The sequence below is a fragment of the Sander lucioperca genome, chromosome 24 (genome assembly GCF_008315115.2).
Source record: "Sander lucioperca isolate FBNREF2018 chromosome 24, SLUC_FBN_1.2, whole genome shotgun sequence".
Lineage (NCBI taxonomy): Eukaryota > Metazoa > Chordata > Actinopteri > Perciformes > Percidae > Sander > Sander lucioperca.
The window spans coordinates 15,195,381-15,221,018 of record NC_050196.1 but is presented as its reverse complement, the minus strand read 5'-3'; the positions used below and the strand labels follow the sequence as shown (position 1 = coordinate 15,221,018).

The 25,638-nt window shown below is 43.4% G+C and overlaps 1 protein-coding gene across 7 annotated transcripts in view; it reads right to left on the bottom strand.

Moving 5' to 3' along the window:
* LOC116044473 (nck-associated protein 5-like) overlaps nt 1–25,638 on the bottom strand; it is a 127,403-nt gene that overhangs the window by 52,754 nt on the left and 49,011 nt on the right. For 5 of the 7 annotated variants that reach the window (XM_031291698.2, XM_031291690.2, XM_031291692.2 and 2 more), the window contains 2 exons: nt 11,148–11,211; nt 1,586–1,719 (listed from right to left, as the gene is read on the bottom strand). In XM_031291698.2, the coding sequence (XP_031147558.1) occupies nt 1,586–1,719; nt 11,148–11,211 (198 nt within the window). Of the gene's footprint in view, nt 1–1,585; nt 1,720–11,147; nt 11,212–12,675; nt 12,843–23,416; nt 23,845–25,638 lie in introns of those variants that run through there. The other 2 variants (XM_031291695.2, XM_031291697.2) reach the window with 2 other exon arrangements.

Genomic DNA, 25,638 nt, shown 5'->3' with positions numbered 1-25,638 from the left:
CTTTTTTTGTGTAAAGTAAAGCACTGAATGCCTATCACCTAATTAGGGCATCAACTCGGCTCCAACTTTTGGCTGTGAGATGGAGGAACACCGCGTGAATTAAGGGTTACTGAAGTTATGACAAGAGCATTGTTTGAGCACTTCACGCTTTAGAAGTTCCCTTTTTAAAGTGCCCATATTATGAAAAAATCACTTTTTCTGGGATTTGGGGTGTTATGTTGTGTCTCTGGTGCTTCCACACACATACAAACTTTTAAAAAAATCCATCCATGCTGTTTAGAGTGAGATACGGTTTCTGAATGTGTCCTGCCTTCAGTCTCTGGGTGAGCTGTTCAAAATCGGCACGGCTTGTGACGTCACAAGCCGAAACGAGCAGACTAACCGCAACCATTAGCTCGTAGCATGCTAACGCTAATGCTAACGCTAGCATGCTACCTCGTTCTCAATAGCAAAGCACTGCTACAACACACACAAGTTCACCATAATCTACAAAAGAACTACTTCCATGTGCGCCCTCATTTAGAAGTCTCCCAGCTAATCCTGCCTTGTAACTGACCGAAGTTGTAGAAACTGCCTGTCTTTTACTGTCTATGGAGCTAGCTAGCTGACATGATCTACATCTGAGCTACTGCACATGTGCAGTGCAATCAAATATAGTACAGAAGAAGAAGAAGAAAAGAGGTCTCACTCTGTAGCTAAAACAGAGACCAGCTGAAAAGAGGATCTGCAGCAGTGAGAGAGAGCACTGCAGTACAACAAAAATATGGTGTTTTTTGAAAATTAAACCATGTAAACCTATTCTGGTACAACCTTAAAATACAATTATGAACCTGAAAATGAGCATAATATGGCTGCTTTAAAGCAAAGGCACAGCATCAAACCTTATTTTGCTGATGACAAGGTCAAGTGACTGAGAGAAAAGTCAGTGCAGTACTAATATAGTACAAAATGGCAAGAACAAAGAAATGAGAAATGAGGAGGTGGTAAGGGCAAGAACGCCATATCGATTCTTAAGGTTATGAAGACAGGGTGTTGATTGCAGGAAATTGCTGCCAAAAGTCAATGACTTTTATTAAAAAGAGATGGAAGTTGAATCCCAGAAACTGTTGTTTTTGATTTGTCTGTTCCACTGTTTATTAGATTTATATTTGTAGTATTTCTGGGGCATTTTATGCCTGTATTTGCTATCTAAATCGAGAGAAATAACAGGAAATGTGGGGAGAGAGAGAGAAAAAGGGGATGACAGGACGTAGCGTTTATCTAGCATCTAGCTTGTAATGTTCATTATTATAATTTGTACTATGACCTGAAATGATTCTAATTGTATGGGAAATACTCAAGTATCTTACTCAATAAGTATAATACTTGAGTAAATATACCCACACAGGGTCAAAGAGGGCTGGATCCTATCTCAGCATTTTTGGATGATATGATCCTCTGTGTCACATTAAAAACAACAAAGCAACGAGTCGGATATTTCCATTGATTTTGGTCAAGAGTTATCCGTATATGGTGGGAAAAGGATTTAAGGCTCACCGCAGTCCTTCACTAATTTCAAATACATTCTCTGCTTTCAGACTCTTACCTGGAGAATTGCTGCTGCAGTGAAACCATCTGTGCCCGTCCCACCTCTGACTCCTCCGTCACTTCCCGGAGACGCTTCTCGCTCTCCAGTCGCAGGCGTCGCTCTTCCTCTAGCTCGTGGATCAGCTTTTCTCGCTGTGGACACAAAAATAAGAACGGTTATCTGTCAGCGGCGTGAGGACTAAAGGCACAAAAGATCATCCCTCATCATCCAGAAGTCATGTGGGCTGTATTTATGGCCTCTGAATCCCTGACAGCTCCATGGATGTCATTTGTTGACCCTCTTTGGAAAAGGGTAAGTGAAAACAGAATGATTTAACACCATGACCAGCAAAACATATGTGATACCAAAAAAAAGTCCCCAAACTTCTTTTGTCTAATATCCAACACAGGTCATCCTGGTTAAAAATAAGAGAATGAAGGCATGATGACATTTAAGCTGCCAGATTGGCATTACTTCCACAGGTTGTTGTTGCTTTGAAAATGTTCTTAATGAACCTCCACTTCCTTCTGTTGCTATGACAGAAAGTTCACACTAAAGGTCAATCAACTTTTCCGAGCCTGGTCTCGCGCAGCTCACACGAAACAGACAGGATTCCCGACCCAGAAGCCAAGCAATGTAGGCTACTGCTGTAGACGGGGACACGCATTAAAACCTATTTTAGCCACCTAAATAAAACACCACTTAAAAAAAACAATATCAGTTGAAGTGTACTCTAGAACATTTTCACCGCTTTCCCTTGCCGTCAAACTTCCCTTTACAACGAGGAACTGAAGCCGTTAAATTGCTCTCTTCAAAGCTACCAGACTCCTTGGATAAAAACAGTTAACTAACCGTTCGAGGCAGCGGTAAACCAGCAACTCCCATGTGAAAAATTACTAGTTTTGTCAAATGAGTCTGGTGGCTTTGAAGAGAGCATAGATAGCGCTCCAGTTCCCCGTGGTTAAGGGCTTTCTGACAGCCGTTAAAATATTCTAAATATAGCATACACTTAAACAGATATTGATTTGTTTAGGTGTCTAAAATACGTTTAGCTGCTGCCCCCGTCTACAGCAGTAGGCTACATTGCTTAGCTTTCATGCTGGTAGTCTGCTTCTCCAAACAGCGGGGCCAGCATCTACTGTAGGTAAAACACAGACTATGGATAAGTACCTCATAAAACCCTACTTCAAAATATCCAAACTACCCTTTTCACAGCCACAATGTAACCTAGCCTTCACACTCTCCACTGTCAGCCAATTGCCTACTCAGAAAATGTGCAACAAAGGCACATTAATCATGAACATCTTACCACAAAAGCAGCCATCCCTCTTATCTTCCCCTACACACAAACTGTGTTCTGTTCTTGCATGTTCCTCTTATTTTTAAATTGCCGTTGCTTGGTAACTAAGCAAAAAAAGTTGTTTTTATTTTATCACCCTATTTAAGTGCCGTTCTATATGTGTCATGGACAATTTCTCTCAAGCTAGGTTTGGTGTGAGTTAACCCCTATCATGAGGAACTTTGAAAGTCTGTGGTGTGCAAGGTCTCCGCAGATCACATAACCATTTTTATCTGTCTTTTTTCACCAGAGACAATTCCAAAATGAAAGCTCTTTTTTCCACTTTTAATTGGATTCTTCTCAGTCTGATGGCCTCAGCCACGTGCTCCCGAAAGAGAGAAACACCCTCGCCTCAAACCCAACTTCAAAGACTGTGGCCCTGTACTGGCACGCGCCCTCCTTCAGGAGAGGAAGATTTTGGCATTGCGAGTGAGTTTTTCAGTGACAAAGTTGCGGAGGAGCTTAGAGCAACCGCTAGCAGCGAGGCTGAGGATTTTAGCTGACATTCTCTTAGTCTCACAGTCTCCACACAAAGCCTGGCATCGTCTGCCACTGATAATTTATGACAAAGCAATTGGCTCCATTTTCTTGGCTGAAAGTTTAAGTGATTAACCATCTGTCACTATCTTGTCAAGAAAATACAAGATTGTAAAATAACTGGAAATTGGTCCGAGGCAAAAGAGAGTGACTGGATTGCCGAGAGAAAAAATGGAAAAAGTTGCTTCTTTTCCAAACCAAGATGTAGTTGTTGCTAAATAAGATATTTGAATTTGAGTTGCCCTTCATCTTATTAGTTTGGCTTGACAAAGAGTAGACATTTTTAACCCCCAAAAAGTGTTATGTCATTATACTGTCATTCTCTGGCTGTGTATATAGCAGAGGATTATCCTGTCAGTCCTTGGTACAAGAATATCATCATCTGCCCTGAAAGGTGAGATTAGTGACTGCCACAGAAAATGCAAATACACAATATATCTGACTGTAGAAAAGGTCTGTGGTGCCTTTTTAGTAGGCAATGCAGAATTATTATTTTTTCTGACTCTAGAGCTCCTCTTTAAGTCTTCCTCTCTGTGTTAAGGACCAATCATGGCGTGTCATTATTCAGTGTAATGCCATAGAGAAGCTGAAGTGCTTTTTCACAGACAAGCATTATGGGGACATCTAGTGGTGTGAAAGAATAAGGGACACTGATGGAAAAATTGGTATGTAGACAAAACATCCTCAAGATGATGTTTGTCTTTTTGCTTAGTGTATTATCAACACCATGATTTAAAGCTACACCTTCAAATTAAACTGCAAAAACAATATCAAAACCACTGCCTGTATATTACCTAACATTTTTGAAAATTGCCATATTTTACTGTGACCATACTGCCTTTTAAAACAACCACTGAACAATCATATTTCATTACAGTATATTGTTCCTTGGCAGGAATCCGGTCACAAAAGCACATTGTAACTGGGTGAATCGGTCGGGGAGAGAGAATATTAAACCCAAGTCACCATTAAAACCAGTTCTGGTCCTCACTGTGGCTATAAATCTATGGCTACTATGCTCTTTACACAACAGGGAGTCTCTCCCTGACAGGAGTAATGGCTGCTGTAAATCCAGCTGTACAGAGGCATAAAGTAATACATCCCCCTGCCAAGAGCTGGACCTATATATCTGGACCAAAACCAATGAATTTCTGGCTCTTCTTCATATTCTCTTTAAGGAAATAATGGACCCAGAAGCAACTTGTAAAGGAGGTCATCCCTACAGCATTTTCCAAGCATTTTAATAATATGTACTTACATGGCATAGTGCAACTATTTTTTCCTTAAGGATGGAAGTACGTTTTTAATGATAAAGGCACTAAAAAGCTGCTAAATACAAGTGTAACCTCCAGTTTCCAGAAGTTTAGCCAATTTTACCTCAATACAAACAAGCACAAAGGGCTTTTCTTTCACCACACATAATGTGTACAGTATTGTTCAGCAAGTTGGCCTGGATTCTCACAAAAGCACGGTAGCTTTAGTCGTGATTTTTCTTGCCCACATGGCCTAACTAACGCCCCCGACATAAACCACCAACCACTATGTGTCTGCTGACAGAGTCTTGCCAACAACCTCAATAACAACGCAGGATTTATGGTCTACATTGTAGTAAAAAGCCCTCTATTGCTTTTGTTCAATATATAATTTCAGCAATTTAACAAGGCCTTAGGCCATTAAATCAAACATTACCATATCTTTATGTGGCCAGAAATCCCTAGCAATACATTGCAGTTCTTCTCGGTTGAAATGTTTATTGTCTACACACCAACTTCATGTTTTTTTTTTTTTTCTGTGGTAAAGAGTATGCTAATTGAAAGCACATTCTTTAATAAGCCTTACAAAGGGCAACACACCTTTAGCAATACCCTGGGAAGATATGTTAAAGTCAACACTAAGATGGGATGTGATATAACATGCTCGGCAACTTTCTGTGCAAACATTTACTTGAGTTAATCCAATGATTGTGGAGATAATCCTCTCAACTGACTGTCTGTCATGGATGAGATGCACTACCCTGTTTCTCCTGTGGATGGCAACATTTCCCTGGAATAAAACTAGCAGCCACAGCTCCAACAAAGCCAGCTCTGACAAACAATATAGTGGTTTGGGGGGGAAAAAAGCAATATCAAATTGGAAAAGGACAAGTAATCTATAAAATGGCCTGGGCAGGATTTTATACCGGTCTACTGAGCCATATATCTGAAACAAGCCCAGATTGAGTGTTTCAGGATTAAATTTGACCTCTGTCACAGGCGACGCTGCTTTCATTTCCTGGTTGATAGAAAAAATGTATCCATCCAGATATGACAAAATTTATCACCATCATGTAAAGCCTGAGATTGAACGGACTGCGGAATACTATTGATTTCAATACACTAAAGGTAGTGAAATAAATGAAAACTCAGTGATATAAAAAGAAAAAACTAATTTATGAGTGTTATATTGTAACATATACTGTTATACTGTAGCTCAGAGAGCTTCCTCCCTATTACTTCTATATCGACATATGTCTAAAATTGTATTAGTTGCAGTGCAGCCCAGAATGAACCTTGCCTCTGTAATTGGACAGCATTAGATGGTAATGGTATTCATCCGAGCTGAATTACTAGAAGACTTGAACCCCCCTGATACCCTCCCAAGATCCACAGAGGACTCTAAATTAATTAGAGGTATCTGCCTCTCCTTGTTGTGCCTGCAATGCTGTCTCCCAATAAAAGAAAACGCTGCAGTGCTATCAGGTTAAGTGCATGTGTACAGTGCGCGCAGCCATCACCGTGGCTCGGATTCTGTATGTTGTCCATCTGCAACTGTATATCTAGTATGTGTGTTCATGCAGGGTTTGGGGTACAGTTCAGGGGGCTCAATAATCTCTTCATTACACAGAAACCCCCTCAGTTGGAGCTCTTTGCCTAATCAAAGGGCCGGGAGCGGATCTCTGGCTCGCTGCTAAAGCAAACATCAGGGACACAATACACCGCGCAGGTTCCTCATTCATAAATAAAACATGCCACTTGGCTGTTTGTGTGTGTGTGTGTGTGTGTGTGTGTCTTTGTCAGCAATTCAAATGAAAGTGTAACATTTGGAGGATTCGGCCGCATGGCACACATGAGAAATGCCTGGTCAGATAGAAGACGTGCGAAGAGGTGTGCATTTATGTTAAAGAGAGAGAAAAAAAAGTGTGTTTAAATTAAATGTCATTCAAAGTACTTTCCAGCATATAATATTAATAATAGTCTACAGTAGGTCTACTGGAACAGATGTTTTCTGATATGACTTGTTATAGAAATAAAATGTGTTTTATCCACTAAAAAATCTGTCTGTGTCCCCCAGGGCTCCATCAATTCAATTATCATGGAGAGCCACTACATTAGGGTGTACCACTTCTCTTTTAGATTACCGCAGGCACTATAGCAAATAATACACACTCCCCAGGAATATGCTAAATCATATGAGTGGCCCATTTATCATTGCCATGGGAGAGAACCCCCACCCAACCCGCGCACTCCGAGTCATTCAGTCACACACAAATACACTCTGGAGAGTGGGTGAAAGGGACGGTGTGGAGATGCGATTTGGGCCTGGCTGTCAGCGCTTGTCACCCGGTGAATGTGCCGAGCGCCGGGGGGACCCCAACTCGGCCCTCGCCGCTGTCCGTGTCTGATAAGGCCAATCTGCAGAGACAGCACCTGAGTCCCCCACCCCAGTCCCCGAACCTCCAAGCTGTCACACACCCTCCAAACAGCTGTCAGAAACACTCTATGAAGGTCCCTCAGTGTCAGATCTCCAAGCGGACCGAAGTCTTTTAAAGCTGGGAGCCCCTCGAAACCTCTCTTTATCTGCTGGAAGCATACTACAAAAGATGTCCATCCTGAAGGTGCTTTTTCAAACACCAATAAATCATTGTCAAATAAACCATGATATAGCCTCATTACCACAAACTAATTAGACTGTTGTTATGCCAAGTAGAAGCACTAACTCATATAGTATACCAGGGGAAACGTGCTCATGATTAACAATCAATTGCTGTCCCTGTGTGGCTTCTCTGATTGTCCAACTTGGAAAGCTTTGGCACAGTTTGCAGGGAAAGAACGTCTGTTGTCTTTGTTGTACAGCAATCCAGACGATTCCTTGTAAAGATTTGACCCAGTTGAGGAAAAGATGCAGCGTAGAGGATGCCAGTTACTTGAAACAATGTTAATTAATGACTTATTAAGATAGGTATTCAGAAGTACAACTTCCTTGATGCAGCGTTACAAACTATGTCACATGAATCTTGCAGACATGAGAAATCTGTTTTTAGCCGATTCCTTTCTTGGCTCCAGGGCCTATTTTAACATACTGTGCCACCCCCTCCCACTTTATATTCACGAATGCAGCAGCTCCATTCTTATTATAACTTCAACATGAAATACTCTGGAGAAATCAGATTTTTTAAATAATTGAGTTACACAAGAAGTTCAAGCAAAGACATGTCCCTTTAGCGATCATATAAATGCTTCACTCAGCGGTGAGAGAATCAAACATCCCACGTCCCGGGAAATAACTGTGTGTGGATCTACTGTATGTGTGAGACTCAAATCTGTTTAAGCTCAGATATCAGAGAGCGTCCGCAAAACCCAAAGAAAAATAAAGTCTCTCAAAGCGAGATAGTTTATTTTCACGTTGTTTAGACAGCCGTTTCCAGTGGTCATAATCTTACCTAACAGTTTTAAATGCCTTTTAAATGGAGAGCTCAGCCCCCTCCTTTACAAGCCTACATGTGCACTACTGTTTTCTCCCTGACAGGAAACCCGGCATCCTGCTCCTGACGGACTTAGATTGCACTTGGGGTGGCATCAAAAGAGAGTGGGAGACAGAGAGCAGCCCTGCCCTGTACCACGCCTCTGGGAGGGGGTGTGAAGAATTCCAGAGAAAACCTACAGCAGTGATGAGGCTGTGAATGAGTGGTTTCACTCGAAACAGACAGGGCAGGTTTGTTGGAAAGAAACCGAGGCCCTCACAGAATAAACCATGACCTGTGCTCCATCAAACACCAAACAGGAAATCCACTGTTTTTGGAGTTTTTGTTGGAGTTTTAAAGACTGTGCTCTGCGGTGCACGCCAAAAGCCCCAATGTCTGAGCCTAATATAAAGTTTAAGACACGAACGGTGGTCTAAAAGAGAGACAGATCTGGTGCTTCTTAGACCATATCACTCCAAACTGATAACAACTGCATCTTGTGTGGCTGTGTTTGCGGTAAAATACTCATGTGATTCATACCCTGAGCCTAAACACTGACTGCCCAGCAAATTGTTCAAAGGGTTTAATGCGATTCTCCCAAATGATCCATAACAAAAGAGTGTTGTACTTTTGCACTGCCAGTAGCCATCGTGTTTCACAACAGGAGACCCAATTAAAAACACACGCTCCTCAGTAAACTGTGTTGTTGATGCCGTTTCATTTACACTCACGGCTGCATAACTGTGCAAGCGAGACCTGAGGCTTACAATTGTAGCAGTGTGTGTCTAACCCGTGCACAATCATAAAGATGCCTTTCACATTCTTTTCCAACACAAAGCACTAGTAATGGTGCAGCATAACACGTCCCCGCGGTGCTACTCGGCAGAAGCAGCCAGCACAGGACTGCGATGGGTGGCACTGCCGCTTTCTGTGTCTCTGATCGCGTTACACAGAAGACACTAATGGATGTAGGGAGGAAAGACCAAGGCAGGGAACAGAGGCTGTTAAAGAGAGGCATCAGATACAGAGGACGGGTACAGCCACTTCAAAAGTCCGTGGCTGTTTTAATCTGTCTCTCTAGGTTAGTCCCTTGGCAGGCGAAGATGGGGGTTGGGGGAAGTGAGTGGGCATAGGCGTCAGTCTGCGTGGGTCTGCGGGGCACAGGCTGTGGCTGGTGAGCAGTTCCCACTGCACACCGCCAGTACTTTGACAATTATCTCCTTGATGCAGCAGTCTCTTTTTCATTTCTATTGAAGAACTGTGCCTGAGCTCCGAAGCCTCCCAGGAATGCCAGAGAGAGAGAGTGCAAGGGGGACTCCAATGGGGATAATCCCAATTTCAAATGGAGCTTAGTGGTATCCCCCTCCTCCTTTTCTTCCTCCATCCACCCCCTTCACACTCCTCCTGTCTGGCACAGATAACTCATCCTTCTCTCTTTCCCTCTTAGCCCTGTGCATGCGCAGGCACACCCCTCTAAAGTAATAATTAGCATGTCATCCACTCACGTGAATCTGAGGTGGGCCTTCATGGAGTCTCACAGCGTGGCGAATGATGGATTTTTACAGGGCTACGTCGAGGTCAGAGAACGCAGGGTTAGTGTTACTGCTGACACAGTGAGGTGTGGACACAAACTGAATAATATTATGTACACACACAGGTACCAAAGAGAAGAAATAAGTTGCCATACATCCATCTACTAACTGTGGGAACACAATGCTACAAGTTGATGGTGAAAAGTGGTTAAAAATAGACACTTTGTGCTTGTATTCTACTTCAGAGAAGACAAGTAAACCCATGAAGCACAATAAACATTATCATTTTTCTCGGTCACCAAACTGGCCAATGGATGACTTGTCTGGCAGTTCATTATAGTTTCCGTTTAAACCTCTTAGTACATTTATAGTAAGTCAGTGTGGACATGAAATGGACTACAAGTGAACCACACATGTGTGGAAGTGATCTTAACTGATCAGTTTAGCCATGTTTACTCCTACAATCCAACAATGCAGTGCCCAGATACAACTCAAGCTGCACACATGACTCTGATGGTCACGCAGTGATATGTAGGTTTCATTGGAGGATGCACACATTCCATTCACCTATCTAGCCACCCACCGTGGAAAATCAATTCTCAACCTTCTTGTTTCACATACACATGAATAACAGGGATGACAGTGTTGGAAGAGTCACAAAGAGGTCAGGGAGGCAGAGAGGTGCTTCTATTCTGAATTACTCACTGTCATATTCACTGTTTACTTTTATGAACTGATGCAAAACTAATGTAAATTATCTACAAGAAGAACCAATCACATGGTAGATTCGCTTCTCCGTCAACCCATAACAATCGGTTTAACATGTCTTTGTGTTCAAAAAAGTTTAAGCCTCCAAGACTGCAAGAATCTACTTTGCTGAAGTGCCTTTGAACAATCCACTGAACCCCTGCCCGGCTCCAGGGGCGCTGTTCTGTATTTTACCCCGATCTGAACTCTCTTAACCGTAGGAGAGACGAGAAGAAAAAAAACAAGCATTTCTCCTTCAGGGATCAATAGAGAAGCACGATAGTGTGAAAATCTTGCAGTGCATCGGCCCTTGTGTGCTGTTGCTTTAGGCCTTCTGCCATAAAGAGAATCAGAGGCATCACTGGGGTGCAGTCAAACAGCTGGGCCTGTGGTTAGAGCCTCTGCTCGGAGGCTGCAATCAGCTGAGCTCCGCTTCATCACGTGGTTCACTTTCTGACCTCCCTTAGAGACACACACACACACACACACACACACACACACACACACACACACACACTCGTCTGCTGATCTCCACCTCCAGAGTTATCTTCTTCAAGATGAACTGATGAAGTGTTGAGACACTAAAGATTGACTTTGGCCGATGTGACGGCTTGGCACAGCTTGACAGTGTGTGAAGTGAGCATTCTGTGGCTTTTTTGGCTTTGCACAGATTATAGGGGACGAGCAGTTTCCACTGTACTTTACCATTGTTCCTTCGCTTTTGCTCCGTGCGACTTCCCTCTGTAGGCGAGCCACGGCCAGCTTTTCCCTAAAGAGGAGGAAGGAAGAGATGAAATAAGAGTCAATGTGTGATTATTGTTTAGTGGGTGACACAGGCAGTCAGGTCTGAACCCTAAAACTGACACAGATATTTTTGCATTTCAGTGGCACTTCTTTTATGTTATTATGTTTGAATTTTCTGTTTTTGCACCAAATCATTGTTTTTCCCTAAAAATTATTGTAAAGGAAAAAAGGCCTAATCTTTGTCTATCTTCAGCACGCACACACGCACGCGCACACACACACACACACACACACACACACACACACACACACAGTGAGGAGACAGGGTCATCCACTAACCACACAAAGCAGAGAGCTTGCAGACAAAAATAGCTCAGAGGAAACAAAAAGCAGGGCATCCTCGCACCAGACACACACTCATAAGAGACTCACTCTCCCTTACAACCACACACACACACACACACACACACACACACACACACACCAGGCTAAACAAAGAAATAGATTGTGCACGTCCAATCCGTTTCCCACGTGAGGGCATTCCAGACTTTAATGGGATAAATCTTGGCACACTAGCACTGATAATACATAACCCTGTTTTATGGCCTCTCCTGAGGTATCACAACAACTGAAAACACTGCTGCAGGACAACCCAGCCTGCATCTCACAGCTTGTTAAAGGCTTGTCATTCTGCAAGTGTTTGGAAGTGTCTGAAAGTCCAACAAATGTGTAACGAGGAAAATGCCTCCTCTGGCAGTATAACATATGTTTGAAGCTTTACAAGACCAAAACATCATTAATTCTAATGTCAAATGCTGCATTGGCATTCATAAAGATGTAAATATGGTGATCTAAATGTCAACACAGTGTATTGACACAAGAGGCTTGTGATGTCCGCCAATTATCACCCTTACATAGCATTAGGTATGCTAATTAAGTCACTTATTAAGATAATTAATGCGTTAATTAGCAAATATTTAGGATAAGATTAGACATACTTTGTTGTCCCAAAGGAAATTTGTCTTGGACTCAGGTGTTGCTCACATACTGCTTCCAAAATGAGGTACAAATATTACAAAAAACAACAAAAATGAATCACAAGTAAACACACAGTAAGAAAACACGTAAAAACGATTACACGAAAGGGTTAAAGCACGCTCCAGAATGAAATCAGGACATCTTTTGTGTATGAGAGGAAAGCTGGGATGTATGTTTGAAGTTTTCATCAAAGTATTGTTCCAGACTTTCTGTGATCACAAGAACACATCACACACACTCAAAGCCAACTAATATGGGACCACGGGACCTAACAAAGGAGTGTATACAGCAGACAGCCACAAGTAATCACAATCACCTGCACATTTTTCACATTTCTTCAGTGGAGCAGACACCCAAACCCCTCGCCAACCTCCCCCTACCCCCAAAATAACTCATGACTAATATCTTCTTGCCGCCTTTGACAAGACATCATTGTTTCTGAGTGGCTTACCTGTCGGTGGGGAAAAAACCCCAGTGATTAAGAGGCAGCTGGGGATGTATGGTTCATGGATGAATCGACCGTCTGGACAGAAAAGAGTGCGCTGAGCTACATGCTAACTGCCAGTGGAAGCCATTCCCACCGCCACTCTAATGAAACCAGATTGAACCAGGCAAAGCTGAGCCTGGCACTTGTGAAAGAACTGGTGCGGTGGTGACAAATCCAAGAGGAAGTCAAGCAAGGCTTCGAGACAAGGGGTGTGTGTTTGGGTGTGTAGTAGTGCGTGTGTCTGCTTAAGTGTGAGAAGTTTGTGCATTCATATATTTGGGTGTGGGAACATGCATTCATTAAAGTGAAGGTGCTGTTGTGTGTGTGTGTGTGTGTGTGTGTGTGTGTGTGTGTGTGTGTGTGTGTGTGTGTGTGTGTGTGTGTGTGTGTGTGTGTGTGTGTGTGAGAGAGTGACGGAATTGCTCCACACCTGAGACTGACTAATACACATGTTACACAATACACAATGTGTCTCTTCCTATTACAACATACTGTATGCTTCAAACCATTACACTACCTGGAGAGAAAAATGTGAAAGAAGGGGGGATCGGGGTGTCTCTGGAACTTCTCACTGCAGATATTGTTTTGTTAAACAGGACCGGCCTGGCATTCCTCCAGTCTGTGTTATGGCTGAGCTTCAGCCCTGTAAGGGGTTAAGTTTCAGGCCACTTATGCACAGGCATGTTCCAGAAGCAAAGGAGCATGAGCCAACTGCGCCCGTAGAAAATCATCGCCAAATATAGAGCAATTTGACATTCTGTGTTAAACATAATTATAGTAACTGGCACAAGCGGGAGTCAAAACACTGTTTCAGTGCAAAATGCTCACCGGCAACATTTGCATCCAATTGGCGCTGACGTGGAATTATGTGATATTTGAACTACATTCAAGCGCACATGAAAGTCATCAGCAATCTGCTATATTCTGTATCAGTGTATGTTTAGAGTGACATATTCCGCCAATCACTCACTTCGTAAACTTTTACCAGCTGTGTCAACTGTCCAATCAAAATAGTCAAAGTCCAACCCGAAGGCTGTTTATCTTATGTAGAAGGCAGTTGCTGGATATGCAAACAGCCATGTTATAATGGTGTTTGGAAAAAAAGTTGAAACATTATACTTAATGTGTCACCAAACAGGGTCAGAACACAAGAACACAGTTTCCCGTTGTTAAATGCCTCATCTTAAAGGATAATTCCAACAACTCTGGTCTTATTTTTTTTACAAATATGGCCATTGTTTCTAATAGTAAAGTAATAATTGAAATCTGGCAACACAACATCACTAGTCTTACTGGGCGAGAAACATGAGCAGTTAGAAACAGTTTTTTTTTTCCACATTACATAAACTTTATTTGGAGGTAAAATCAGAAGTATGCACACCCGTAATGTCTTTAATAACCCCTCATTGCAAAGAAAAAACTGGAAGCTCTTGCAATGTATCTATTTGTAGTCTATACGCTGTGTGTACATATTTCACACTTGACTGTGACTAAATGGGAATTATTTCAGGCCACAGTCCATGCCTTTATCCTGTACATCCAAGCATGTGATAAAAGCACAAGCTGACAGTTGACCGTGTATACATTCCTCATCCCCCTCTACTGTTTTTCGTCCTCTTTGAGCCCCAATAAAAAGCTTGGTTGAGTGAATTCCAACAGCAATCATGAGCAGTGTCAACGTGGACTTCCAGCAGTTCCCAGTGACCTGGAATCACCTGATATCATCGGAGGCCTAACCCCTGCCGAGCATTAGGGGAGCAGGCCAAACCAGCTGACAACCCTGATCTCGAATGCACCCGCCGTCTCTTTTACACACACACACACACACACACACACACACACACACACACACACACACACAGGCGCACACACACACACAGGCGCGCACACACACACACACACACACACACACACAGGCACGCACACACACACACACACACACACACACACTTTCTCTGTGTTACTGTTTCTATGCATCAAAAGTTTATGCGGCAAGAGGCATAAGGACCTTTTCTCATAAAGATGTCATATAGATTATACTTTGAGTTTTAAGGTACAAACTTACTAATTGGACCTTTAAAACAAGGCTAATTTTTTACTCCCTTAAAATTTGACACACAGTAAGTTTGAGCCCCTGCTTGGACACAACTACAAGTTTTTGTCTCATGGAGCTCAGCGAAAATTCTGACAGGAAGACTTCTAACTAATCATGTTCTCTCTCTTCTAAACTGAACAGATGTTAGAGACGCCCACTTTAGCTAACCAATCAGAAGAGGCCCTGAAATTCTCAAGCTAATCACAGCACAACACCGCTGTTTTAAACCTGTCTCTCTCTCTGCTGCTCAGTTGTCATTTCAGGCTAAGAACAACCCTCCTCCTCCCCTTGCTCCTCCGGCCTTCATCCCACACGGCTCCTGGTTCCTCCTCCGACCAGACGGCATCGGCTCATCGGTTCGACATTCGGGTTCCTCACACCGCCATCAGTGTCTAGACTCCATCGGGGGATCAGCTAATTATTATCATTTAATAATGATGGAGTCTAATCTCCAAAGACTGTACATGTCATATCATGTTTGAGTACAATAAATATTTGCATATCTGCAACGAAGTCTCTCCTGATTGAAATATTTTTAGTTGACACCATCTGCTGTCCACCCACACACACCTCAAAAATCATTTCCCTTTTTTTCAAATGCAAATCCAGCAGCATCAAAAGCTCTACAGTACATCCCTTCCTTTGAGATAAGACAGACATCCCAACACAGAGTGATCCTGACACCAGCCTTGTTGCATTCGCAGTAGTTCAACCCTGTTTCCTCCACACATTCTCCCTGCTCAGACACTGTGGAAACCCCTCTCACGCTTTTTCCTCCTGCTCACATTGAGACAACGCGCCGACTGTTTGCTTCATGGCGTCTGCGGCATGCAAAGACACGATCTGTCAGGGCTGAGGGAGGATCAATCACAACGAGAGCATTCGCCAACCTGAGCTGACATGTTGGACCCATGTGCTTTGAACTGCAATGTGGGAGGCAGACGTTTAGCTGCGTTTTCATCACTGTTATCACGGCTCCTGCATACAGGTGGTTTAATCCATTGTACATTGTTTGCCGTTAAGCACATAATGAAAGAGAACAAAAGTGCTGTCAAAAGTGCTTGCGTTTTGGTTTCCTATTTCTCTCCAGCACTGTACACCATCTTATTATCAAGTGTGGTTAATCTCTCCTATGTGTAGAAATATGTTAACAGATTAAAAACCACATAATGCTTCAGCCTGTTTTCCTGCAGCAGTTACTCATACTGACATAAATGCACGCATCAGGATGCATAAAAGATGCATAAATATAAACCATCTTTCCAATATTGTCATCGAGGCTTACGGGGAGATAAACATTCCAATCGTGCTGAACCACAAATGTACACAGAGTGGTCGAGTGGGATGCATAAATGTTTGGATGAGAGCAGAGCTGCCATGCATTTATGTATTAGTGTCTGCACTCCTGCTGGGTTAAGAGCTCTGACATGCACGCAATCCTCGTGGCCCACATAGGGCATCCTGTTCAGAGGGACTCTGGCTACATTTTGGCTTAGACTCCGGACCGGTCATTCCCATCCTAAATAGTTCTACGGCTGTGTTATGTAACCTCCTGCACCGATCCAAAATTTCAATCCAGCCACCAATGCGGGACAATATGCTTACCGAGGCGTTTGATAAGTTATAACATCCAACCCAGCCTGACAGAAAAGCGGAGTTACAACTTCCAGGAGGTTAAAGCCGAGATGGGATGAAAAATGACTTTGTCAACTTGAGCATTTTTACACCTTGCACAACTGAAATTTCGCAGGTTTGGGGGCCACATGGATTCATTCTTAATTGCATTCTCCTGTAAGAGTCTAGAAGTTGTGCACAAATCATCTCCCACCTCAACATCTTGTGTTAATTCCTGTATTAACAACACATGCAACATCATCAGTGTTGTTCTCTAAAGAGTCTTTCTGCAGTCAAACACCAAATACAGAGATGGCATTAAAATCAGCATTCATCTGTTTCATCTGAGGGGTGGGGTTCGCACATCTGTGACCGTTCAATTGGTCACAATGCATTAGGCAGGTCCAATCAATCACCAAAAAGATGCCGAATGGCGGGTCTGACCTGCGCCTGTTTTCCACCGCCTCACCCACAGCTGGTTCCTGACCTCCTGTCTCCCGCCACAGACCCCGTCTGCACCGGAGGGCAGCGGAAAAACAGGAGCCACATGTCAGCACCCTACACACACACACCAAACCCAACCCAGCCAGCCAGCCAGGCACAATGAGCTTTACCTCACCACGGCAGACCATCAATTATTGACGAGGTGAAATGTGATGAGGTTGTGATGTGAGCACACAAAGAACACATGCCTTTTCAAGCTGCCATGTGGCCTTGAAATGTCTTTACTTTATGAAAAGGCATATTTCTAATCAACATGTTTTGTTCTTTATGCAATGAAGAAATTTCATCACATTCAGTATTTTATTTTTTTAGTATGTCGGATCACATTTACATGCACATGCACTATGAAAAATACAAGGATGTTTCTGACAAATGCATTGTTTTCCTACATTGACTTGGCCACCAGAATGTCTTGTGACAATGTGGGTCATAAACACCCTAACATAACTTCCCTTATTCATACTTCCTTCTGATATGTGGAGTTGTGTATTGGACGTTGTTGGGACACGTGTGCACCACACTGAGTAAAAGCAGTCAAACGAGTTGAGATGATCACGATTAGCAGAATTTCTCCAAAGTCAACAACATGTTGAATGCTCTGAGTTGTTTATCCTTTCCTTCTGTGATAACAGCAGTACTGTAGGCGAGTCTCAGCTCTGGATATCTTAATTACACTGGTGCAACATGACTTTCGTTTTTGACATGATCTCACAGCGCATGATTGATAGATGCAATCATAAGACGGTGTGAGAATGAGTTGTAAACAAGTTGAGGGAGTTATCTGCAGAATCAGAGTGAGGGCATTGGTTTAAATGCATCATTTTGTAGGCCAAGATCAGATCAAATGAACGCACTTCTGAAGCAGCAAAAATCAGACATGAGGAATCCTCGGAGACTCCTCCTGAGCTCTGAGGAATGCACTCGTCGAGCGTGGATTACCCCTGCCTGACTGTCTGTCTCCCTAAATGTTTTCTCATTCTGAAAGCATGGCCTGACCTCAATTGTTTCCGAGCCACAGACGCATTCCTGTCCAGACGAAACGAAACATTGCGGATGAGCAGATGTGCTTTAAAAATGGCCGCTGCACCCGTTCGCCTGTCTGCCGGGAGGGTTTTTACTCACCAGCCCGCCTCGTTAAGAACGGGTACGGAGATAGACGCAAACACACAAGAGGGCACTCATAAACACATGCGTGAACACACATGTGCAAACACACTGGCAAAGATATGCAGAGACATGCATACACACTCACACGATTTTAAATCTTTTATGTCCAAATCATAAAAGAGAGATGACTCCAAACTGAAAGGATGCACTGTTGCTGGACCTGACAACACACAACCACAGAATGAACAACCACAGATATGATGAAGAAAGATACAGAGCAAGAGATAGAGCAAGTTTCATACCCCCAGAAGAGAAAAACAAATGGAGCTTATCAAAAGGCATTCCCAGCCACACGCTCACATTCCAACAGGTAATAATCCTATGCGTGTGTCTAAGTTTTTCCAGTGATGGTTGTCTCGCTTGAATCACACACACTTACACATAATTGAGTTTAAGTAAAGCTCCCTTCACACTGGACTACAATTACCTCATGATTTAGAAGTTTACCTGTGTTTTGTGAGGCGCATTCAGACACGAAGACTGTTTTTTCGGAGTCGGGAAATATACTTCTGTCGAGACGCATTTAAACGTCACAGCAGATCTACTGTATGCCCCAAAAGGATGTTAACACTGGGCTATGAAATGAAATGAAATGAACTAGTTTAAGGGCATGTCGTGCATTCTTTTTCAGCTCTGAAGACCTGGCCAATTGCTGTGTAAAGATTGTCAAATTTTCCATTTCTGAAAGTTAAAAAATTGAGGGATGAGCCTCCCAAATTCAGACATTGGAAAGGTGTAGGAGGAGAGGACTGGAACTGAACATGTTATCCAAAAGAGAAAAAGGCCATGCAAATGTCTCAGGAAGATGCGAAGATCAAACGAACAAACGAAGATGCAAGTGTGTCGACTCTTGCATCTTTATTGAATATCTGGTAGTTTAATAAAATGAAACGCTAACTCAGCCACATTGACATGTTCAGTGGTAAAAAGAGGGCTACATACTTTAGGCAAGCCACACGTTTCAGCCATTGTTCTGTATGGCTGAAACGTGGCTGGCCTGGGTTGAAGTAATTGGGGAACAGGGACTCAACATGTACTACTGTACTGTAATAGTAGAATGTTCTGCTGACTCATGGAGACTGTGCAAATGCTATAGAGTGTTTTACACCGGCTGTCAACACATCGTTTTCAGAGAAGCGAGCAAACAGTAGCCCTTTACAGAGGCAGACAAATGGCCGGTTCACACACAATAGAAACAAAGGTACGGTAATATAGGAGCACTCAAAACCATGGGCCTGCCATCTCTACTGCTACGTACACACCCCTGGGTGCATGTGTGTGTTTGTGAGCACAAGTTGCTGAGCAGCTGGTGCAGAAGTCATGCATCTATTTCTTGCTGCAGACAGTTCCTTTTCAGAAGTCCTGCGCTCAGTTTCATTTGTTGGATCAATCAATTTAAATTTGCCTTTGCCCAGCCAGCCTCCATGTACTTACTGTCACAGAAATGTTTCCATGGCATTTCCATTCTGGCGCTCTGGCATGCTGGTAATAAATGAATTAAAAGCTACTCCACCCATTGTAATTTACTCTAAGCAAAGAGTTTCACCCAATGGCTAATAGAGCTTAAATCCAACAAGAGAGGTGTTTGGAAAAGAGTTTTACGGCAGGTGAGCTTCTCCAGCAGCCTCCATCCATTTCCTTTCCAGCTGTGCCAACACCTCCAGCCACTGCACGAGGTCCTGCATGTTTCTCCCACTATTATACGATGATTTACAGCCAAGATAGTGGGGAGCTGAAGTTTGTTGACATTCCCCGCCCAGCGCAACCTCAAATACGACACTGACCCCCTTTCCAACCTCGTAAAAGGCTTGCTCCGTTGAAAGCATCGCTGTGACGAGGGAAGAAATATGAAACAAGAGGGAGTGCTCACGAAGTTGGTTTTGACTGCTTTGATCTAAAAACTTGTAAGATGCATGCGCCTGTGAAAGTGTCAGCAGGATAATAAACAAGGACAACACCACATTATCTTGTAAACTGTTGGCATGCAGGACTATGACCTAAAAAAAAACAGATCCAATTTGGGGATTTTGTTTTTTTTCTAGAACTTTAAAGCATGAATACGAGATATAAACAAAAGCTTTTATGAAAGGAAAACAGATGTTTATGTCTGCTATTATACAAAGAGAAATAATATTTGAAGGCAGTTAAGGCTGGAAAACAGGCAGTTTAAAAGCAGTAACTGCAAAAACAGCCCATAAGTCTTCGCACCTTGGTGAACTCAAATGGAGCGAGTTCATCCATTTAGAAACCACAAAAAATGCTCCGTCTCTAATGACATCACTTAACAGTCAGCAAGGGTGTCTGGGCAATGCTTTGTCTCCAGGCAAAACACCAGGGCATGCAATAAGCCATTGATAGCTAGCAAATAAAAGACTTTTATAGGTTATAAATTGTTTCGGACCATTAAACTTTATGTTTTTCCTGAGTGACATTACTCCAAGTTAAGCCAACAGGAGACATAGAGAAAAGGCAGCTGATAGTCCCATTTTCCTGGTTTCCTAACTTGATAACATTCAGTGAAACACAAAGCAATGAGACTTCAGCTTCAATGCAATGTGTTCTGGCTCTTTGAATCATAAACGTGCATCCTGGCAAATTCTTTACTGAGGTATTTTTCTTTTTCAGACAATGTATTTGCAAAAAAACAGGTTCATAGCCACCTAAGAGAGCTCTGCAAGACTTTTTTTAGGGTTCCCACGTGCTGTTCATGGGGGAAGATAAATGTAGAGCGGGCGAAAGGGGAGGAATGCATTCAAAGCACCCTTAATTGAGCTGGATGGCCTGCAGTCACAGAGTCAGAGCGTCTCAACAAGGCTTGTGCTAAGATCTTGAGATGTGCCTCACATGTACACATCATTAAACCGGCTGCTTTGGCTCACGGCTCCACGGTACCAATGAACACTGCAGAGACAGTGGGAATTATATGGTAAAAGTTGTCTGGAAGGAGCTCCCCCGCCCCCCCCACCCCCCTTCCTTCAAAATGAAAGTCCCCTGGCTGTCAATGAAGGGGAAGTGCTCCCATGCTGAGGCCCACTGGGCCTGCCATTGAACAGGGGAACATTCCTCAGTAATTCAGTTTGACCTGGACCAAATATGCTAGCTGAGGGTCACCGAATACAGAGCGCCACATACAGGGAGGAGACATAAGGGGAGGAGGAAAAGTTGGGAAAATCGGATGTAGAGGAGTGAGAGGCGAAGTGACGGACAAGAGTTGGAGGGGTGGAAGGGAACACAATAGCACATGAATCAGTATGGTCTGCTGGAGTGGTATTAATTTAGTGTTTAAAGTAATGATTATCACTTGAGTAATGCCAACTGGCATTCAACATTTCCCAGTACACAATTTCTGTTGAAATTAATGAACTTTTAACCTCTATTTATTTTAAGAGATATTGCTTTGCTATCACACAGTTTACTGTACAATAACGTAGGCCATGTGAGACTTCTGACATTCCACCAAAACGTACAGCGAATGTTCCTGTTTCGTGACTTTTAAACCAAAAGTGCTTAAATATAGGACGCATGATGTAATAATGGAACGTGTTGATCAAACAAGAACAGGGGCCGCAGGGAGAAGATAATAATGTGGAGAAATGGTTGTACTGCAGCGTGGATCGGGATGGAGAGAATTACAGTTTTAATTCTATAAAATCAAATCCCTCCACTTGGCAATCCTCTTATGCAGTAATCCCCAGGTAGGTTTCAGAGGGCAGCGGGCTCAAACTGCCCATTGCAGCGACACATCTGCCCTGCTGGTGGGATGATATCACTGGCTGCTGCTCTGCTCCCAATAAAGGCTTTAAATGGACACTGGCTAAATAGAAACTGGACCACATGGTTAAATTGTAAACTCTAGAAAGTACAGTAATAGGGATTGTACATGCAATGGAAATTAAAATACATATTTGATAGATGGTTGATTTGGGTTTATTGGTTTGAGTCAGCGTGATTTAAGGCTATACAGTAGATTACAGGTTCAAACTAAAATGCATGCAAACACTAGTTCTCAAAGGATGATAGGTCACTGGCCACATCACTTATAATACCTGAGGGTCTCATAGTTTTGGGAACTTCAAATGGCAATATTGTGACTTCCAGTTATACCACTGTGAAACATTTGGATTAAATGTCAGACCAATATTAACTTTCTCTATACAGCAATGTTAGATTTGCAAAATAGGAAACTACTTTTGCTTACCCTCTTATTAAACTACTGTTGCCAACATAAATTGGGGTTTCCCATTGTGAAGCATCTACTATATGACAGATGCTATTTTTTGCCCAGTTCCCAGGGCAAGAAAAACTCAACTCAAATTCTAAAAAAGACAGGGACTGGCATTTCTCTTTGGCACTTTGACAACACCAGCAAGTGAAGGATGATACCTCCCATACTCTCCCATGCTCTCATTTTCATGTTCTCTTGCAGTTCTGTTTTTAGAGATAACAAACCCAGCTAAAAATATATAAAGCCAGTGTCCTGAAGTCTACATTTGGAATATTTAGTGTGTTGGTTGCCAGCATCCTAGCCTCTTTCTGTGTGCTGTTAAAATGGCTGACTATGAGTAAAAGACCTCTGACCTGCTGTGACTTTCACATATGGACACTAGCACTGCAGCACTTCACGCCACATTAATAAGGAGCTGCAGAGAAGCTGATCATAACAGGGAGGCTACATAATCCATATTCCCCACCACTTAGCTGTATCCACACCCAGTTCAACACCAGTCATTTCAGTTTGGGATTAGTAGGCCGGGTAGAAGATCTTAATCTGTTTGAGAAAGTGAGTATAAAGAAAGAAAAGAAGCAGTGGGAAGAAAAACATGTGCATTCCTGCACATACAAATCCCCTGCAATGCCCAATTGTTTTACCTCTGCTTTATCAATGGGTATCTGGTTCCTTCTGTTATCAATCAGAATTAAAGTGGTTTACGCAGCAGCCCAATGCTGTTGCCACTAGCAACAGGACACGCAATTCCCTCCGCAACTGGCTAATCGGGCTCAGTGCAAATCAGAGATCATCCCCTGCACATGTGTACAATGCTGCTATATGAAATATGTTCCTTCCTCTGGAGATTATTAGAAAAATTGCAGCTCAGGACAAAGTGAAGATGGCTGAAGGAGGTGTGAAAAAAATCATTCTTGAATTACATGCTACTAGCAAAAGCTGAAGGTTGCATGTATTCTTCTGACACATATGAGTGGATACCCTGAATCTCCAGAAAAGAATGATGTACATCACTCAACAAGACAGTACAATCTTGCAGCTGCAGAAGAAATAATGCAGTTTTGGAATGTCATGTATGCTGACGACTGTCCGCTTCTTACCCTGATGAAGATGCAGCATCCTGGTGCATTCAGAGGACACACATGGTAATCCACCAGCACGCTCTCCTCCGCAGCGGCTACCCACTGATCCCGCAGATGATAAAGTTTACATCCACAATGCAGCACTACCTGCTCTACACTGCACCCTGCCTGGCTCTCTACTTAACTGAGACCAAACTGCCTCTCCTCCGTATCTGTCTCCTCTTTCCCCTAAAACAATCAAAATCCTTACTTCCCTTTCCTCTTCCTAGTCCTTGTTGCGTCTGTCCTCTACCCTCCCTGTCTCTTTCATTCTGGCAACATGCATTGACTCTCTCGACACTGCTTACCTCTCCTCTTCCTTCAGGCTGCATGCGCTCTCCCTCTGCGCTATGCTTTCTCTCACTAACACACACGCTCAGAGGCTCCTCTTCACAAACACAGCGCTGTGTGCCACCCCCCCTACCGCCCACCCCGCCTCCTGGCTTTATCTCTCCTCAGAATATTTCTCTCCACAGTCTGTCTCTGCTTCTATCTCTTTCTCGCTCTCATTCTGCCTGTCGCGGTCTCTCTCTCCAGCTCTCTGACTGCGTCCCTCCTCCCCGGGATTGCGGAACGTTTAACATGTGTTCAGGGAGACGGCTGCTCCGCTGCCTCGCTGAAGGTGGCTCTTTTCTCAGGGGAGGAGAAGCGAGGTTGGGGTGGGGGTTTGTCAGAGGAGGAGGAGTTTTTGGGGGGTGACAAGAGTGTCAAGGGGGGTTTTACTCAAACAAGGGGACGTGAAGAGGCAAGAGGCAGCCGGCTGTGATGTACCACTGACTGGGCTCTTTAAGTACAGAGGCAGAAGCAGAAAAGGTGACAAAAAAGGACAGAAGAGGAGATCATCAAGATCAAAAGAGCAAAAAACAAACAAAAAGAAAGACAGAGTTATTCCACAATACAGGTGTCAGAGAGCTTAACACTAACTAACTAACTAGGTATGATGTGTCATCCAACCCTGATTGAAGGCAAAAGCCTGCCATCATTGAGAGTGTGGAGGAAATGGAAGTCATTATGTGAGGAAAAGTTCAGATCCTGCACCACTTGGCCAATCACTGCGAAATGTATTTGGTCATGTCAGAAAGGTGTGGGTACGGGGGGTTCAGATGATTGTAGACAATATTACAAGCATTTTTTTTGAAGAATACAGAGGCCCTAAACGGTCACTCAATTTTGGCCGTCCATCCTCACGTTTTCAAATCTCAAAATCAACCTCCAGAGGCTAAATCTGAAAACAGTGGCTGCACATTTTAGTCTGGACAAGGGGCACAGAGCTTTTGGAAAACAACACAGAAAAAGAAAGAGAAGACACTGACAAAAAACAGATAGGGACAACCGAGGAAGAGATCAAGATCAAGGGAGCGAAGGACAGAATCCGAATGCCAGAGAAAGAAAGAAAAAAGCTGAGGGAGAAGTGCTTGGGTCTGCCTGGACCAAGCGACGGAGCAGGCTCCAGCCCATCTGCCGCAATCACAATCAGTTTCAGCTGAATGGCTGTGACAAACTGCAGCCTGGAACCCACAGCCTCAACCAGGCAGGACGCCTGCAAGGGCTGAGGGAGATGAGAAGGGGGGATGAAGAGGCAGAATAGGAGAGGGGACACTCTCTATTGTCTGCTCCCCAATAGGACCAGTGCGAAAGGGGGCGGGCACCGGAGGGGTGAAAGGGGGAATTAAAAGGGTCCCGGTGACAGGAGCCCTCAGTTAAAGAGGGGAAAGAAAGGACAGAGCTGACTTAGAGCCGGGGCCATCGCTGCCACTTTGCCCCACATTCACTGTCACTAATGTCCTAAATGAACAATGACACTAACCATGTGAGAAAATTAGTTTGCTGGAGAACGGAAGGGAGGGGGGCTTCAAGTTGAGCAAGAGTGGAGATAAACATGCAGGGATGTGTTGTCACTCGCTGGGTTTGGAGGTAGATTAATTTCACTCTGGGAAATTTGGCATCACCCAATGGAAATCATAAAAAATTGACAGGTCCTGTCACATTCTCGTTATCAGATGCCTCGTAAAGCTGGCTGCCACATTCCCATTTGTCATCATAAAACTCACGGAAGATTCATGATGCCTGATTATTGCGTATGTGACCGAAATGTCCTGCAGAGGGGTAATTGTGTTTATCATAAGCGCAGCTGTCTCGCAAGGAAATCTGAATATAGAGCGAGTGTGATTTGATTCTAAGAGCAGGTGGTCACCAATTAG